At 32.7% G+C, this 18593-nt stretch overlaps 4 protein-coding genes across 9 annotated transcripts; 2 read left to right on the forward strand and 2 right to left on the reverse strand.

Moving 5' to 3' along the window:
- The first annotated feature begins 389 nt into the window (after positions 1–389).
- On the forward strand, positions 390–1783 carry Cisd2 (CDGSH iron sulfur domain 2). The gene is made up of 4 exons (XM_076775647.1): positions 390–536; positions 711–805; positions 1023–1139; positions 1319–1783. Exons 1-4 carry the CDS (start codon positions 440–442, stop codon positions 1403–1405), a joined length of 396 nt encoding a protein of 131 aa, XP_076631762.1. The 5' UTR covers positions 390–439; the 3' UTR covers positions 1406–1783.
- A 43-nt stretch (positions 1784–1826) lies between these two features.
- Positions 1827–9170, reverse strand: LOC143346937 (uncharacterized). 2 transcript variants are annotated; one of them, XM_076775642.1, is made up of 8 exons: positions 8924–9170; positions 4045–4199; positions 3542–3688; positions 3241–3375; positions 2946–3164; positions 2654–2870; positions 2463–2535; positions 1827–2395 (listed from the first exon to the last, which is right to left on the reverse strand). In XM_076775642.1, exons 2-8 carry the CDS (start codon positions 4106–4108, stop codon positions 2390–2392), a joined length of 861 nt encoding a protein of 286 aa, XP_076631757.1. In that variant the 5' UTR covers positions 4109–4199; positions 8924–9170; the 3' UTR covers positions 1827–2389. The 2 variants fall into 2 exon arrangements, with proteins under 2 accessions (XP_076631757.1, XP_076631755.1); XM_076775640.1 differs by having other exon boundaries at positions 8356–9170.
- Positions 9171–12307: 3137 nt separating this feature from the next.
- Positions 12308–16399, reverse strand: LOC143346936 (STAM-binding protein). Of its 2 annotated transcripts, none has more exons than XM_076775639.1 (8): positions 16257–16399; positions 16068–16166; positions 15760–15981; positions 15489–15674; positions 15108–15411; positions 14554–14666; positions 14374–14476; positions 12308–14300 (listed from the first exon to the last, which is right to left on the reverse strand). In XM_076775639.1, the coding sequence occupies exons 1-8, from the start codon at positions 16397–16399 to the stop codon at positions 14235–14237; spliced, it is 1236 nt and encodes a 411-aa protein (XP_076631754.1). In that variant the 3' UTR covers positions 12308–14234. The 2 variants fall into 2 exon arrangements, with proteins under 2 accessions (XP_076631754.1, XP_076631753.1); XM_076775638.1 differs by having other exon boundaries at positions 15108–15414.
- Positions 16400–16431: 32 nt separating this feature from the next.
- Positions 16432–18512, forward strand: Ercc1 (DNA excision repair protein Ercc1). 4 transcript variants are annotated; one of them, XM_076775646.1, is made up of 6 exons: positions 16432–16470; positions 17087–17207; positions 17292–17401; positions 17461–17655; positions 17908–18093; positions 18183–18512. In XM_076775646.1, exons 2-6 carry the CDS (start codon positions 17135–17137, stop codon positions 18369–18371), a joined length of 753 nt encoding a protein of 250 aa, XP_076631761.1. In that variant the 5' UTR covers positions 16432–16470; positions 17087–17134; the 3' UTR covers positions 18372–18512. The 4 variants fall into 4 exon arrangements, with proteins under 4 accessions (XP_076631761.1, XP_076631760.1, XP_076631759.1 ...); XM_076775645.1 differs by lacking the exon at positions 16432–16470 and adding an exon at positions 16497–16630; XM_076775644.1 differs by lacking the exon at positions 16432–16470 and adding an exon at positions 16602–16704.
- The last annotated feature ends 81 nt before the right edge of the window (positions 18513–18593 follow it).

Below are 18593 nucleotides of genomic sequence, written 5' to 3' on the forward strand. Positions count from 1 at the left end.
TCCTGAAAATATGCATCGCGTTGTTTTTGTTTCAAGAATAATGCTACGTACGAAGTAGAACATTTATTCCGGAGGTTGTTACGCACATACTTGCATAATTTGAAAAAAAAAAATACAACAAATAAAAAATGTCACGGTCATTGCATCAGTATTATGATTGAAAATATTAAATAGAAATTATGTCTGGTCAGTAATTCGTTCTTTGAAGCGACGAAAATCTTTTAACGAATATTAAATGCAACAGTAAAATAACATATATAAATCAGTACATTTTATCGTAAACAATGATTTCCCAATAATATTCGAGAACGTTCTTAACTTTCGATCTTTTTGTCAGCGTTTGAAATAATAATCGTAATCGTTCGAACGTAAAAATGAAAGTGGATACTTTCGAATCTATTTGATTCCTGATTTGACTAGTTCAGTAGTAATAGCAAGTATGGAGCCAATTGCACATCTTGTTAAAGTATCTGTTCCGAATTATTTGGCTGGATTACCTATTCCAGAATCTATAGGAGGATGGTTTCGATTAGGAGGTGAGAGATTAAACAATATAGTTTCTATATATGTAATCGTTACGCAAAATCACGTTGGATAACTTTAAAGAATACATTCTTAAAGATGACACTGCGAATTGCTACAGTACTCGTTCGTTCGCAAGAATTTTATGAATAATGTAAGGAATACGAGAATTTTATACTTTCATGTAGTGCGAGACTGGATATCCTTAATTCCACCCACCGCGATGTTGGCTGGTCTTGGCTATATGTCCTACAAAGCATTTTGTCCGCTAGCTAGAGGCCCGGTAAGTAACCTACCTGTTATACGAATCAAGGACATTAACAGCATATTACAGTATATTTTACTCTTTCATTCGTTGATTACATAACGGTCGTTATCATCGGGAAACGTTCATTTCGTAACTATTTATTTTTTTATAGATAAATTATAGATTTAAATTTACTAAATGCCTGGAGATACATATTGCTTTTATTTAAAAACGTCTAAATTATTTTTTCTAGCCCTGTGGACGTGTTAATCTTACCATAAAGAAAGATGTAAATAAAGTAGTAGATTGTGTTGACATAGAAGATATAACCGAGAAAGCTGTATTTTGTCGTTGTTGGAGATCTAAGAATGTAAGTTCCCCACACTTGCTATTAATCTACATTAATTGCACATATTTTAGAGTAATTGTGAGACATGTATTTTCTGTTCTGTAATAACTTTATGCAAACATTATTACTTAATATCAATGTTAAGGGAATAAAGTTGAAAAATATATTGTTGATACTAATAATAATTTTTAACATTTTAGTGGCCATATTGTGACGGATCTCATGGACCTCATAATGAAGAAATGAAGGACAATGTGGGCCCTCTTGTAGTCACAAAGAAAGCTTAATGTAAGCCGATGAATGCATGAAGGTGATTGTATGTATTTGCCATTTACAATGTCATCAATAATTTCTACAAATATTTCTGCAACCAACATTGTAGACATGTTATAGAGGTCAGAGATATACAACAAACATGCATGTAGGTAAAAAGAGAGATCTAAAAAGAGAGAACTAATTACAGGATGCAATATATGTATTTGTTACTTGTGCCTATTTTTAGAATGTGATTTAACAAATTTATAAATAAATAAACTATTACGCGAATTCCTTGGATTCATAATTGCGTAAGTTGTAATATGTAAGACATGCGAAATTTGTTTTACTTTTTATATACATTGTTTTTACAATCGAAATAATTAATAAAAAATGGGTTATTTGTTCCATCCTGATTAGGTTTCTTAAACTTTCGAATAAAAACCCACTTGCTACAAAAATAGTCCACTCGTTTATTTAGCTAAGAATATTTACATGTTTATCACACGCAATACAAAAAAAGAGGAGAAAAAATAATACTAGTTTACAAAAATTTAATGTACAGTACACAATTTCGTAACTACTCTGAACACTACAAAACAATAACGAATATCGTTTGCATTAATTTGAAAGGAAACTGATACACGTATTTGTAGCACCCACACATATTTAAAGACTTTTAATTACTACTCGTAGTACTATGTAATTTATTCAACGATCTGCACGTTATTATCATTACGAAAAAAAAAATAACAAGGTAACGCTATTTTAAATTCTACAGGAGGAGGAATGAACGACCAACTTGTTGAAAAAACTGGGTTGTATACATATAAAACAATTACATTATAAGAAATGTATAATATTATCCAAATATATTTGGTTTGTTGACTGTTAGACGCAATGCATGTCTTTAGTATCACAGATCAATGAATCTTTAATAGTTACATGGTACCAGCCTGAGCTGTGAGTCATTCGCTTATGTTTCTCTTCTCTGCAGCTTTCTGCTCTTTATTAAATCATAGCTGTAACAATGTAAAATACAATTACATTAATACGCTGTCATTTATTTTTAATTAATATATCACCTACCTCGAAATGACGTAAATCATTAGTATCGAATTCTAACTCATTAACAAGTAACTCCCGATGCCCGTACCTATACCTAATGTAAAAGTATCGATTAATGAAACCACTGACTGTCGTAAACAATAGAATTCTAGAATCGTTTAAAATAATAAGAATTTTCTAGTTCTATGTTCAAATAATAACAAGTTCCTTACTCGATATACCGCCTCCAAACAATCATCGCAATGTACACTATTGCAATTGCTACAGCAAAACTTATCGCAGTAACTAGCGCTATGACTCCCGAGGGCATACTTTTATTACGACCATGGTTATTTGATTTTACTTCTCTAATGTTATCATCTGCTAATAGTGGCGCTGCAGAGCTAATCGACGTTTCAGTACGGCTAGCATCGAGTTTCGAATCGTTCCCTGAAATGTAACGTCAATTATAATACAACCCTTTATGTGATAATCGTTTGCAAATAAAATATCAAATTTTTATACTCGTGTCATTCGTATTTATGGGATTATTTATTTCTGCAGATGCAACGTCGTAATGTGTTCTATGGTTGGTTTCCGTGAAATCTAACGGGATTACTTCAAGTTTCTCCGTGCTAACTGAATCGTTTTTATCAGTCGTAACTTTCGGTGTTTGAGTTTCCGTGTTGTTCGCTTCAGTCTTGTTGTTTACGGTAATCTTGGTTGTTGTCGTAGTTGTAGGTTCTTATTAAAGTACGATAAAAATAATATAGATTCAGTTATATCTAACTGACTTATTCACATTTTAGAAAACGCATACCTGTCGTCTTTGATGGTAAAATTCCTTCTATCGCGTCGTCGTTGTCTTTCGGCGTGACGTTACAATTAAGCATATCTCCCGTTTCCGTCATAGAATTACACTTACGGTTGATATTTTTGGAATCATTTGATTTTTCTATATTTTAAATAACAATAAAATGTTCGATATATTCCCATGGTAATCATTTATAATGTCACCGAGACTGATATTACAAAGAATATCGTCTCTTTGTGTTTTAACCGTTAGTCGAGTTAATGGGAGGACAAAGGGTCAAATCGTCGAGAAACTTCATTCAACTCACCATTTTTATCTTCCACAGCTTTGGTTGTGGATGCGACTGTATTGTTGTCATTGTTCCTCGAAATAGGAGTTGCGTCTGTCACCTTCGTTGCAACTTCCGCAGTACTATTATCATGCCCTGTTTGTAACACTGGGCACACCCTGCCAACTGGTGACAAAATTTATAAAATAACAACTTTTAAGTCCACAATAGAAATATTAGAGTCACGGAAAAATTGTTCGAATATACATCGCATAGATACACGTAAAGTATTTATTACATTTTATGCATTAGACATATTGTAAAATATTAAAAGATTTCTAAAATATAATGAGATTTTTATTTAAAGAAACGTCGACACTTTCGATTACGTTTACTTTCTTGAAAATTTATAGTTTGTATTCGTGTTTGTGAGACGCTTAAACATTATATGGTGCATTATCTATTTACGACTCGGGTTATCGCGATTAAGAAAACGTTTTATTTTATCCGCGATAATAAATATTTCTATACTTCCGTCTTACCAAATATCGAAACAGTGAAAACGATGATCAAAGACAATTTAAGCATCTTCCTCTCGCTCTCCATTCGTCCTATTTCGCGATTCAATTACTTCTGCACAAGTATCTTTGTCTCTGGTTTTTATCGGTTTCGCTTTAATCGCGTAGCGAAATCGAACCTGAAATCAAGATGCCAATTATCATTTCCAACGCTACCCCACCACTTGTTTCGTTTATCTGTTATCTTAGATAAACTAGACAAATAATGAATATATGTTTAAATGTACGCAACTATCTTACGCAGGGTAATAACAAACTTCGTAAAATAACGGAATAAGGTAGTTATTATTAACTTTTCAACGCAAATTTCGTTCTTAAACAATAAATAAATGATTTACAACAATGCAATGATTGGTATTTATTATTCATTATTTAAATACAAAAGAATATTGCTAATTACTATTAATAATAATAAAAATAATGCATAATGTAGGCTAATAATAAAACTAATGTATTTCATTCTAATGATTGTTTACATAAATATTTTCATTTAACGTCGAGGTCGAATTCAGTACACGGTTAATGACTCGTTAATGACATCAATATTTAAGATTAGTTTCATAAAAATAAGAAATTTGTGGCGCTGCTTTGCTGCGGTTAGGAACTCGTGAGAATCGTAGAAGGGCAGAAAAGAAAAGAAGGGGGTGCGTTTCGTCTGGGTCTGCTATAATGGACTCATTAGTAAGGCTTCCTAGCAGGCCCTGCCTTAGACGACTGGGATATTGGGAAGTCGGTCGAGGAGTGTATATGCATACAACCGAGGGGTTGGTCGAGAGCTCTGGTGGCGAGCATGGAGGCGACGCCACAAATTCATGATATGCTCGAACCCATTGCTACTTTCATCGAATGCTATTGAATTCGAAACATTCAAGCAATGCCGCCAAAGACAAGATTCAGAGGTTAGGAATCTTTCCCACTCTATTTCCGTTGCCATGGCACAAGGCGCTACTGAATGTTGCGTCACGTATGCGCACGCATCACACGAACAATATGGCTCGTAAAAAGGGAGGGAAACCACACGAGGGGTTCCTCCACCTGTGGACAACATCGTCCCAAATCTGCCTTTTACAGAAGATCAAAATCTAACCACCCTAAGTACTGCAATTATTCCCACGATTATCAAAAGGGCAATTTACATTGCCAAGAAAAGTGTTCAAATGTGTTTTATCGATACAGTGACTGATGAGAGATCCTCCAGGTTGACTTTTTTCTTGACTCGACTATAGCGGTATCGATATCCGAGACACCCACCTAAATATCCGGGTACCCGTGTGATGCACAGCTACATGATATCGGATATGATCCCAGTAGATTGAGTACAGGTCGAACACGGGTTAAACTTAAGTATCAAATTTAATTCCCTGAGGTCCTAAACTACTTTTATTCGTCGGACAATAAAAATGATTTGTTGCACATGAATTTTCGTAATTACAACTAAAAACTCCATTTGGTCATGATCAACATGCCCAGTGTTCCATAGAAACTATCTACCGTGTAAAAAAGAAATTGAGTATACAACTGTACCAATTGGGCTATTTAAACTATCAACAGATTTCTTTTCTTCTTAAAACGGTCCATACACGGCAGAGGGTCACTAGAGTGTTCGGCCACTCCTGGGAAAAATTTTAATGGGAGATTTTAGAGGCCAAAATAAGACGAAAATCAAGAATATCAATTTCTTGACTGAGGCTTCGTTAAAAAGTTATTAACAATTACATTCAAAAATTTCAAATCGTTCTGGAAAAATTATTTTCAGTTGCGGGGGTCAATTACAATCATTTTTGGTCATTACACATAACCCCGAAATCCTACCCATTTTCTAGAAAAAAATTCGAGAAGATGTGAAATTTTTCGACGGAAAAAAAAAATTTCAAATCGTTCGAAAAAAATTATTTTCGGTTGCGGGGCTCAATTACAATAATTTTTGGTGAATAGACATACCCCCGAAATCCTGCGCATTTTCGAGAAAAAAATTCAGAACGTACGGCACTTCAAACGTTAATAACTTTTTAACGCAGCCTCCATCAACAAATTGATATTCTTGATTTTCGTTTTGTTTTGGCCTCTACAATCTCCTTAATTTAATATTTAAATTTAGTATTTAAAAAAAAAAGAATGTGTTTTATATTTATACAAATTGTCTGCGACCCGAAAAGATTTTAATACGACCCTATGTCAGGTTGTGATTAAGAAGCTCCTAACCTATATGCTATTATACTTTCGTATTCGCACGCGAAGTTTTCAAAAAAAAATTCGTCTCGTATTTCCAAAATTCACTCCACGTACAGACATTATTCTTGACGTTTCTAAAAGGTGAATGGTTTTGTAAAATTCTATTTTGCATGAAAACAAATTGTGTTCTCTTCAATGTAGAACGTGGAAAGCGTCTTATTGTAACATAAGTAGATGCACGGCAGTAGAATCTGAATATACGCGAACAAACCAGCTGTAGCAGTTATTCGTTTGAACTTTGTATGCAACACAGTACCACGTCACCAACAGGGAAAAGCTTTTGCAATACGTTCGAAAATCTAACACGAAGATCCAAATTCTGCGACGACTCAGCTTCCTAATTTAGAACACGCATATACATATTTATCATGTGCCTCTTTTCTGTTATTAATCATAATGTTGTACTCTTACAGATATAAAGGTTAGGATGTTATAAATGTCTAACTTGTTCAGGCCTGACGTACATCGCAACGTAAGTACGTAAACTGTAAAATTACTTTTCAATACGAAGTAAATGATTCCATAAAATAATATCGAATGATAACCAATAAGATCAACGCGTGACAACAATTGAAATCTTCTATTCATTATTCGAAATGTTTATCTGGATAATAATTTTCCCCGTTTCTGGTTAATTTGATCGAAACCTTGTTAATATATGTTGTGTAAGCAGTATTGCACAATATTGCCTGTTTCCTGCGTAATTTTGCATTGTCCGCATCTATGAAATGGTTCATTCGCAAAGTACGAAACAACATAAACAACGTTTCGTATCGAATGTATAAAGTTACACGGAGACGACTTGTGCTTGTTCTGCGAAAAATGAATGCCAAAGATTACACGAAATGCGATGGAGATGCTGTGTCTAACACCCTTTCGACAAACAAGAAAGATACGAAGCGAGAAGAAAAATTGGAATTATTGTCTCGATAATATTGTTTGAATAACATTAATCGTGGGTATCAGAGACAGACAAAATTGTTATCTAGATAAAAATTTGAAATAACAAATAGATGTTCATTCGTTACTCGTTAAATAGAAATAAAATTTTAATCAAACATTTAACCGATCGATTGAATAAATTACTTACTATAATTCTAATAAAAATGTACCCAACTGTGGAAGGTACATTTGTATACTTTTAAATAATTGTATCGAAATATGCATCTTTTCATGTCGGTTTAAAAAGCTCGTTTTCAAGCACCGACGATCGACGTGAAGGCGAATATGCACGTAAAAGGAACGATCGTTTCTGATTTTGGGCACAATTCCGCATTGTCGTTGCAGAAATCGTACAAGAACGAATACGTGCCAGATTTCTACGCAAGGTTACATAAATCTCCTTCCCTGGTATTATTGCTTGCTAACATTTTTACGGTATTACGTCTAAGACATGCTAACGAGTACATCGTACGAGAAGTGAGGAAGACTGGTTGGGTTATCTGAGAAGATTCGACGACGAAGAAGCGATTCGTTATTCAAATGTTATTCATTTTCAGGTTGGTAAAAAAAGAATCTAATCACCGCGTGACCAAACACATTCATTATTGCAGTGACATGACGTACGGAAAATATGTACACATATCATTAGAAAAGTATTAATTTCAGTTATATTCGAAAAGGAATTCAAAATTAATTCGATTTCGTAACGAAAGTTTTACATTCCCTGTAGAATGAACATATCTTTATCGAACGTAAAAAACCGATATTACACGTTTAGTTTCTACGTGCCTTCCTGTTTGACGTTCCTTTCACGGTAGATACATTCGATACTTTATCAACGAGGGATTATAGATTACCATACTTATATTCGTAATAGGTCTACAAAGATACCGATAATTATCGTATGTGGCCGAGTCGATAGCATGGATAACAGAGAAACGTATTTTAAACGAAGTCACGTTTCAACAAAACTTTAACTTATTGATCTCAATCGTTGCATCGATTCTAATACCATTGATCGCGAAAAAAAGTATAATCTATGATAAAGAGGATTAACTTGTTTCTCGGTGTACGTGTAATACACGCTCTAGTAGTGCATACCTTCGTCAAACGTGAAAGTAGAATGTTCCACTTTTTCCCTATTTGCAATCGTTTGGCGAAGAATCGCTATGCCTTTAAAAGAGGGACGAAGGAAAAATGGCAGGTATTAACAACTCGAAGAACAACTGACACTCAATTTTCTCACACGCGATACCACGGATCGACCACGATTACACCGATATTCCAAGTAGTTACAGCATCCCACGATCAATTGCATTACAATGACTCGTTTTATTCCTTCTGAGAAGCGAAGAAAATGTTCGTGCACAGTTTATTCCCCACTTGCCGTTCACTTTTAAATTCTCGATCGCGTTTTACGCGCTACTTCGGAAAACTACTGTGAAAATTCAAAGTACGTACATCCTCTAGGCACACGTTTAAGTACACCAAGCAATGGCACAATTATTACAGCAATATTACTTCCGACGAATGGTCACTTTAAACAAATTCGAACCACGTATCGAACTTTCGAATTTCTCGCGAATAAATATTTAGGATCGCGTTATTGTCGAACGTACCACTAAAAATGACACCATCGCTATCGAGATACTATTTATTCTATAGTCACCTTTAATGATGTCTGAAATGCATCTGTCTTTTCTTTTTAGTGGAACAGATACTTTTTAATGTACAGATGACACGTGGCAAACGAATAAACTTTTAATAATGTTTATCGATCGAGGTACGCGTTATCGTTTCATTTTGTCCCGTCAAGTAAGTATCGTACACGTTGACAATTTCAAGCGATGGATATTCGTGCCAACTTAGCCCGTACCGTTACTTGCTTCTTCCCTCGAGAGCAACAGCATACTGCACGTTCTACGCGCCAGGATAGGTAGGTATATTGTAGTAACAAGCAACGAAGAGAGGGGTAGGAAAACACGCGGCATTGTGCAAAGACGTCTCAGACTACAGAAAAGGCCTTACCGAAAGCGATTCATTGGTAGCTAGTTATCAGTTAAATACAATTAAGAATTATTTGTAGAAGTGTATTGTTTTAAGTGATAAGGAACAAAACAATCGCTTAAAGTAAGGTTAGCTCTGACTTTCAAGACGAATTTCTACCGAAGACGGAACGCGAATAAAATTATTATCTAGATGAAAATCTCAAACGGTGAATAATACTGGTTGAATCAAAATTGGAATTTCAGTTGCAGAATAATATTACATCCTGCATCGAACGCAAAAGAAAACAACCGCGTGTAAATATTCAATGAAATAAACGGTTCGAATAAATTGTTTTTTTAACACGTGTTTACCAATGCATTATAGGTTTTCTCTTCCTCCTTGCGTTTACATATAACAGGCAGTGTTATTCTTGCTTGTAACTAAGGAATTTGTTAACCTTTGCAAGTTCATAAATTACGTTTGTTTTACACATAATCTCTTTTGCACGTATACCATAAAACAAAACAATACTTGAACATTATTTAGATGTACGATTTGTATATGATGTTTATATCTTCGCTTATATAAGTGCACGGTAATTCTGTAAATTTATTTTTTTATCACTCTATTATATAATATCTATTCTTACACTTTGATTATTTATTATTCTCTTTGGTTTTCTCGTCTGTGTTTCTTTACGTTTCTCGACGCTTTTGTTTATTTATTATTACAATTTCGAAATTGATAATAAAATCATCAAATATTCTATATACGATACGTTTCGAGAGTAAAGTGGAAAAATGACTGTCGTAGTAGGTTCATGTTTCAGGGTTATATGGGGATGGAACTAACATAGTAGAACGCAAAACCAAAAACTACGACGTTAAGCATGATACATTGTACATTTTACATCAACTGTACCGAAAAGGTTAATTGGCTGTGACTTTTCGTTACGTAATTATTGAATTTCCAATGAATGTACGGCTATTAGGATAATCACACGTCGACTTTTACCCATATTAAAGTGTGTATCGTTCGAACGTGGTCTCGGAATAGATTCACGTATGCTGAAATTCCCACTGCACAGGTTGTGTCTGATCAATATCTGACGGTAAAAACTGGTAACAACGAGATTAAAGGCAACATTACAGTAAGAATCGTAAGCCTACGTCACAAAGCGTTTCACCCATGGGATTTTATATGTCATCGGATAAACTCGTAAGTAGTTTAAGGCTATCCAGGCCCAGGGATGGGCAAAATTATTATCTAGATAAAATGTAGAGTAACGAATGAAAGACAAAGACAAATTATTAATGCGTTATTTGCTCGATAGAAATTATAATCAGCACCGTACAAGTATGTTCGTAATTGAATTTCTTATTTTTATCTAAAATAAAGTATTATTTAAAATTAAATTTTGATCGTCTCTGCTAAAAAGTAAATAACTCGAACTTTTGATTTTCGGAAAACTCTGAACCTACCGTATACTTACATTCATGGTAGTTACTCAGTTCCGGCTTCGTTCTCGTCATCTGCACGATGATTAATCCATTCCGGAATCGACGATTATCCGAGGCTAAATTACGCGATTTTTACGTGGTAAAGCATTGGTACGACGTCAATTTGAAAAAATTTTGTTATGGTTACAATAATGCTAAAAATTAGCAGAATCGAAAAATAAAAAAAAACTTTCGAAAAACAAAAATGAAAATGTCACTTTTATTCTGTAAAAATTTGATTGCGAAAATTTGGAAAGAATTTGACTTCTGTCAGGTATAAAACGAAAGTAAATTGATAATTTCTGTAGTATAGAGATAAAAAAAAATATCGCGCGAAAGTAGAGCAGGTTATAAGAAAAACATTTGTAGAAGAAAATGCTATAACGAGCTTAAATAATGGTTAACTGACAGCGATTAAACTGTATATTATTCTTGATCGTACACACGTAAGAAGAGACCATTTTTTGACCTTCAGGTTATCTACCGTTAAATTGTCTGCTGTCTTTTTATGTCTGGCGAAGTATTCGAGGTAAAGACATACATAAGTATTAAATAAAAGTCAATACGTCACCGATGGAGAGAATCGATACATAAATTTAATTTTCTAATTACGTCAAGCTTTTGTATTAACAAAAATAGTCAACATTTAGAAATGCAAAGTTAAATTTAATTGACTTCGTTATTTATTGTCTACTGTTTCATCGTTATTCTATATACTATAAAATTCATAAAAAATATTTTAAGTACAGATATTTTTCATTTCTAAGATTTTCAGAAATGGTATTTACTAATTATTTCGGTTAGCAAACGCAGTTGCATTATATGATATGCAAATGAATCTGAATCGAGCTGCGACACCTTTCTCTTTTTCTTATTCCAAGCATGTGTCGCGTAAGATTCACGTGGCATGTTAAAATTAAATATTTTTCGTTTAGTCTGTTTCTCGGGATGGAATCATAGCGTTAATATCGGTTAGAACCGTCGGTGATTCTTTCGTTCTCGCCTCGTGTTTTTAGCACGATATAATTGTTACGGTAACGTTGCAGCGAATGTTGAACTCCAAAGAAAAAAAAAGAGGTCTCGGTTCGACGAATTGCAGAAATATTTCCGTTTGGAATTCTGCAAAGAAACGTACTCCGTAGATACATACGTATTTTGTTACTTAAACAGCGATGAATTAATTGCATTGAATTTAATATGAAATTAATACCAAATCTAATGGAAATTAATAACAAAACGCGTAAGTAATTTAATTCCATACCGACTAAAACACTGTACAATCAACGCAATGCAAGGCTATACGATTCGAACATTGTTGATAATGTAATCTGAATATTATTGTATAATTAATGTTAAGTACATTTGAATGCAATCTCTCACAAATTGTATTTAAAATAAATTTTATTGGCGCTGTTATAGTAAATCTCAATAATAGTGTCCATAAAATTTCAAGGTTAAGAAATCTACAACGTAAGATTACATTTGAATAACGAAATGTAATAATTGGTTATGTTACAAACAATGTTTATTTGTGATTGTATTTGACAAAATGTATTAACGCTTGACTAAGTAAAAAAATTGGATAAGAAATGGGACGTGGAGTTCTACAAGAGTAGATGAGTATGCACAAAGAGAATGCTTATATGTAGCATGATTTACGCTCGCTCTGTAAGCGCTGAAACGAAGAACAAATAAGCTGCCACGTAAAAATAGATTGACCCTGCCGTCGATAAAACCCTGGAAAGCGCGAAACCCTTCAACGCAGGTAATTCGATATACGCAAGGAGAAGTGAATGGCGAGAAGCATTCTCACGAACTACTCGCATTGTACCTACAATGGGTTCTCTTTAGAATTCCATATCCTGCGTTTGAATAATTTTTTTTTTTGTAAATGATCTTGTATGATTACGCTCTCGCCGGTGAATAATCGTATTCAGGAAATGCTCTTGAAGAAAGTACAATGGTGTTTCTCGCTAAATACAGATTTCTTATTCAATAATCGAATAATAATAAATTATGACAAAATCTAAATGTTAAATTATTTTATAATTTATTTCTTTCGTTACGAAATATAAATTTTTTACTAACATGTGCTTATGTAATATATGCACCGGAATTAGGCGAGCATTATAATAAATAACTACTTATCACGACGTGTTTTAAATTAACGAAGATTTACATGCTTTAACCTATAACGTATGTTTAATTATGATCTGGTATTTAAAATATTTCTCGTTACAACAGAACTTGAATGTTGCATGCAAAATTATGAAAAGAAATTACTAATTAGATTTAATGGATTATTGATACGTACAAAGTATTGCACATTTATGAGAAAGAACAACTTCGTTCTCATGAACAATATATGTATAAGCACGTGATTATATGAAATACAAGTACATAAAACTTGTATCAGGTACCTACTAGTACAAATGTTTGACATTGTTATTAATACACTACCATACTACAATGTGAAAATACAGCATTGTAACGAAAATTACAATGAAGCATCATCGCATAAGCTGATATATTATTAATATATCAATTTCAATATACTAGTACATTTCATAGAAAGCTCTGTATATGAATTACGACTAGCACAATCAATGCATTTGTTGACTTTTCAATTATGACCTTACACGATGAAGCGACTTTATTTAATAGTGCGATTATAATTAATACTAATTGAGAATGTCGCTGATATCTACAATTGAATATTGTACATACTCTATGTTAACAGCGTAATGAACACCTTTGTTTCTCTCGAAAAACATATAACTTTATAGACAGATTTCACATACCACTAAGATTCACAAAGATTTTGGTTGATCTTGTACATTTATTTTCGGGCTTAAATGGTATCAAGTAACTTTGAGAGTTACAAAAAAGTAACAGAATATATTTGTACCTCACTATTTTAGACGAACATATCGTTATGTAAATCATATACAGGTAGATTTATTTTTATTAGAAAAAAACTGGTATATCTAGTTAAATTATATGAACACAAATATGTACATTGTAGATGAATAATTGGATCATGAAAGACACCAAATAATTTGTTACCTTTTATGATATAGAAGATAATGCTTCGTTATTTTCAGTCAATATAATCTGTAATTATTAATTAATTAAATAAAATTTGTAGAACTACATAAAAACTCTTACTTGCCATTTGTTATAATTTACTATAATTATGGAATATTTAAATATTCAATTATTTTTTACATTTAATAAATTTGTTTTTACTGAAAACCTAAATATAATTTTAAATGCACAATTTTACTTTAAATATATTAAAGATTTCTTAAATGCTTTATCATAAAAATATTGAAAGCTTTGCAAATGTTAAATTGCAATATTCCCTCTAGATTCTCGTATTATGTAAGCAAAAGTATTTTCAATTTTTTACTGTTTACACATAATGTCACGTGTGTGAAAGTTAAATATATAACTTGTTATATAAAGTATGTATATTACATCTAAAAGATGTCATTTTCTTCTTAAATCCACTACTTCTATAGCTGCTGTTACATCCATTTTACAATGTTTTGCTTCCTGAAAAAAATATTTCTCAACAAGAATAGTACGAATATTAACAGGTACGCAATATATTTTTTATAACAATTACCATGTACAATGGTGGTTTTGTTGGGTGAGGATGAAATCCTGATTCTCTACAATTAGCAATAAAATCTAATCCGTATTCTGGAGTTAAAATGAAAAATCCTGTCCTGAATGAAGTAAAGAAATATTTTTAAAGTGCAAAAGCAATGCGTAAAACAGTTTGAAACTTATTTTTTTTACTTACTCATCATACTTGGGTGCACAAACAATGGCAATTGCTTCTGCCATCATAAGTTGATACGCGCAATGCGTATGAAGATCAACACTAGACAGAAATGCAGTCTGTGTAGGATGTGTCTGTGAAGTACAATTATTTCTTCTATTTGCAAATTTTCCGTATTTAGTTTTTAATTTATATTATAACAGAATAGAATGAACTTTATTTATTACTCACAAGAGAACTCTACTATCGGGACGAGCGCCTCTTGGACTGAAATCGAGTGCAAACTATAAGGGGCAGTGTGTATAAATATAATTCGGATACTATCGTGGCAGCTACAATCATAGTTATATAAAAACGGTTGAATGTTGTATCTTACTATTCTAGGATTTGTTTGTACACATCGTTTCTTACAGCTTGCACTCGATCTCATTCAAACGCGCTCAGTCCGTTCATAAAGTTCCCGTGTCGGAACAGAATTGCAACATGATTAAGAGAATTATGTCTGACACTGATTACGTGTTTTAAAAATATTTTCCCCACCCCATTTTAATCAAGAAATGTAAAAGATAACATACATGTATCCAACCAAGGGTAATCAAGTTGTGTTGATCCTGATAGTCAAAAATATCTTCCTCGTTGTGTGTCACACAAGAATCTGGGGATCCAGTTTGTTCAGGAATTAACAAGTGAGTGACTACTAATTTATGTCTCTCTATTTTTCCAGCTAGGATACCGCAAGTCTCTTTATTGTTCATAGTATTTCCAAAAGCTACCATAAGAAAGTTGTGCATTAATTTAGTTGGCAATACTATGTCTCTTAAGGTAAGATTATCACTCATAAGCACAGAAGGTTTTGTTGAACGATCTATAGTAGGAGTTCTTCTGGAAGAAAGGTTTTTTATTTAATAGTTTTGTAAATGTTATACGAATTAAATGTATTTTCGGACGATACTTACTTCTCTTTAGATGTCTGTGCAGCTATATCAGTAGATAGGCTTATCAATGGTTTCTGAGCTATACTAGGAACTTTTTTTAGTTTGCCTTCCTCAGGAGATGTTACGGTAGTACTCATAGCAGCTTTTGCTGCTCTAACAGCTGCTAATGCAGCTTGTTTGTTTTTCCTCTCTTCCTCTTCTCGTAACCTAAGTAAACATTGTGCGTAGATTAATCAAACTGTTCACCACTGATATGACTGATCTATTTCTAGAATTCTAGCATTATATATACTTTTCCAATTCTTCCTGTTTTAGTTTCTCCTTTTCAATCTTCTCCCTTTCTTTTACATCTTCTAAATATTTGTCAAAGTCTGCTTGATATTGTTCTAATAATTGTTTCTTTAGTTCCTCAGCCTTGGGGATTATTTTACGTAAAGTTTGTTGATTTTGTTCCTTGTCTTTTGACGGCACCATATGAAATTGTGGATGATCTCTTATTTTTTCCACAAAAATCCTGCAATAAGACACTTTCTGAAGGAATAATATTTCATTAAATATAACGAATCACCTATTTTGTTAAATATTACTAATATATCGTACGTTATAAATTTCACATATAAAATATATGCATGTTCAAGATCATTGTCTTTCATATACATGTCTGCCATTCTAATCATCTCCACACCAGACCTGTAATATCTGAAAAGCATAAAAGAAGCTAATAATATAAGAACTACACATTGATACATTAAATTTGATGTATAGCAAGGTATCAATAAAGTCTGATACCTTTGTGGTGGAATGTTACGGTCCATTTCCACATTGGAGCCTTGGTCTGACAGAGCTTTTAATCGGGCTCGTGGATCCGATATACCAACATCTTTCGATGAAAGATGTTTGATAGTTTTGGTCTCTGACTTTTCCTTGTTCATTTAAAAATCTTAGGTTATGTTTTACGAATATATTTAATTTCAGTTACATTCACGAACATCCGTTATTAGTGGTTTGTATAAACTCTAAAGTGTATATAAACGTTTGTCTCATTTCAACCATGAAATACTGATGAAATTGTATAATGAAAATAACGATTGAGTTGATCGGAGAAATATCTTAGACTAATGTATCATAAAGTGTTATCAATTGTCAGTGTTACTGACGGATATGTAAGAAGTTGTATTAGCTGATAAAATATTGTATATTAAAGCAATTACAATGTTTGATACGTAAACAAAAAATCGTAAGAAAAAATATGTAAACAGTGAACGCGTTTGATACGTCGGTGGTACAGATTATATAACTGAATAAATTAATTATTGTTTGTGATAACTATTTTAACCTAATGACACATACGGTTAATCTACCAATAAATTAATTTGACCGAATTATGTTTATTTTTTGCTACCCAAACATTATCGTTTAATTATTGTTATCTTTGTTATTGAATTGATAACCTACATTGTATCCTGTATTGTTTAATCATTTTAATTTATACTTTTTGATCTTTTCGACGATATAAGTTTGTTATGCACTACATCGATTGTATCATAATTCTCGAGAAAAATTTTATTACAATAAAGTAGAATCGTTATTGATGTATCATAATTGTGATACTTCCTTAGGTTATAAGAAACTAAAAATATTTTGAATTATACGAAAAACTAAATCAGATGGAAGGAAAACGTGAAATTGTAGATAATGTTTCGCCGCCTAAACAAGCAAAGGTTGATTCTTCTTTCCAATGTGAGTTTCATTATGATATGCTGTTTAATATCTATTATATAGTTGTTTTTATGCATTAAAATATAATTATTTTTTTGCACACAGCTGCATTTAGCGAATTAAAGAAATCCGAATTTTATGAAGAGCCAGTACCTGGACCCTCGAAAGCCAAAGATTCTTCAAAATTTAATACGCTTTTAGTTAATCCAAAGCAGGTACGACAATGGATATAATATTATTTATATAATATATACATAGATAAATTATTTTTCAGAAAGGAAATCCATTGCTGAAATCTATATCAAATATTCCATGGGAATTTTCGGAAATTGTGCCAGACTACGTAATGGGAAGAACTAGTTGTGCTTTATTCTTGTCCATACGTTATCATCAACTTAATCCTGATTACATTCACGAACGATTGAAGACTCTGGGGAATATGTATAATCTTAGAGTTCTCTTAGTTCAGGTTTAATTTAATTACATAATTATTATATGTAAAGATTAACGGGAATTTTTCACGGGATCGGGACGGGATTCCGAGAATTCGAGAAATATCGAAAATTCCCGTAAAGAAACGGGATCTCAAAAAATATCGAGAACTCTCGAAAATATTCGAGATTCTCGAGAATATTCGGAATCCCGAAAATATCCGGGATTCCCGGAAGTGTTTATTTCTTCAATCTCAGTTGGACTATTTTATAAGTGTAGCAATATTCAGGTAGATGTGGCAGATCCTCATCATGTTTTAAAACATTTAACAAGAATTTGCATTTTGGCGGATCTGACATTGATGTTAGCATGGAGTGCAGAGGATGCTGGTAAAATTATTGAAACATACAAAGTTTACGAAAATAAACCACCTGATGCAATTATGGACCGTAGTGATACAGCACCTTATCAAAAGGTATAAACGTAATATGTCGATCAGCATATGTGTAGAGTTGTTTGTTTATTGTTCGAAGGTTGTAGCTATTGTTTTTATACATTTTTCAGATGGTCAGTGCTTTGACAACAATACGATCAGTTAATAAAACAGATGCTACAACCCTTTTATCGACATTTGGAACATTAAGCGAATTGTTAAAGACGAAGCCAAATACGCTAGCTCTTTGTTCTGGTATTGGATTACAAAAAGCAGAACGAATTTACAATACATTGCACGAGCCGTTTTTACGTTCGTGAAAATTTGTAATGCAATGAGCATAAATAATACGGGAATGATAATTTGTATGAACGATGTATTTACGTATAGTTAAAAATATTTTGATCTGTATCATAAGGCTGTACCTCGTTTTGATATTATAAATATAATTTTCTATTTAACGATGTTTATTATTTTTCTTGATCGGGTTTCTTGATCATGCGCATCCTTCCTTCCTCTTAAACGTTTAATTGTATAAATTA

Source organism: Colletes latitarsis, chromosome 10 (genome assembly GCF_051014445.1).
Source record: "Colletes latitarsis isolate SP2378_abdomen chromosome 10, iyColLati1, whole genome shotgun sequence".
Classification (NCBI taxonomy): domain Eukaryota; kingdom Metazoa; phylum Arthropoda; class Insecta; order Hymenoptera; family Colletidae; genus Colletes; species Colletes latitarsis.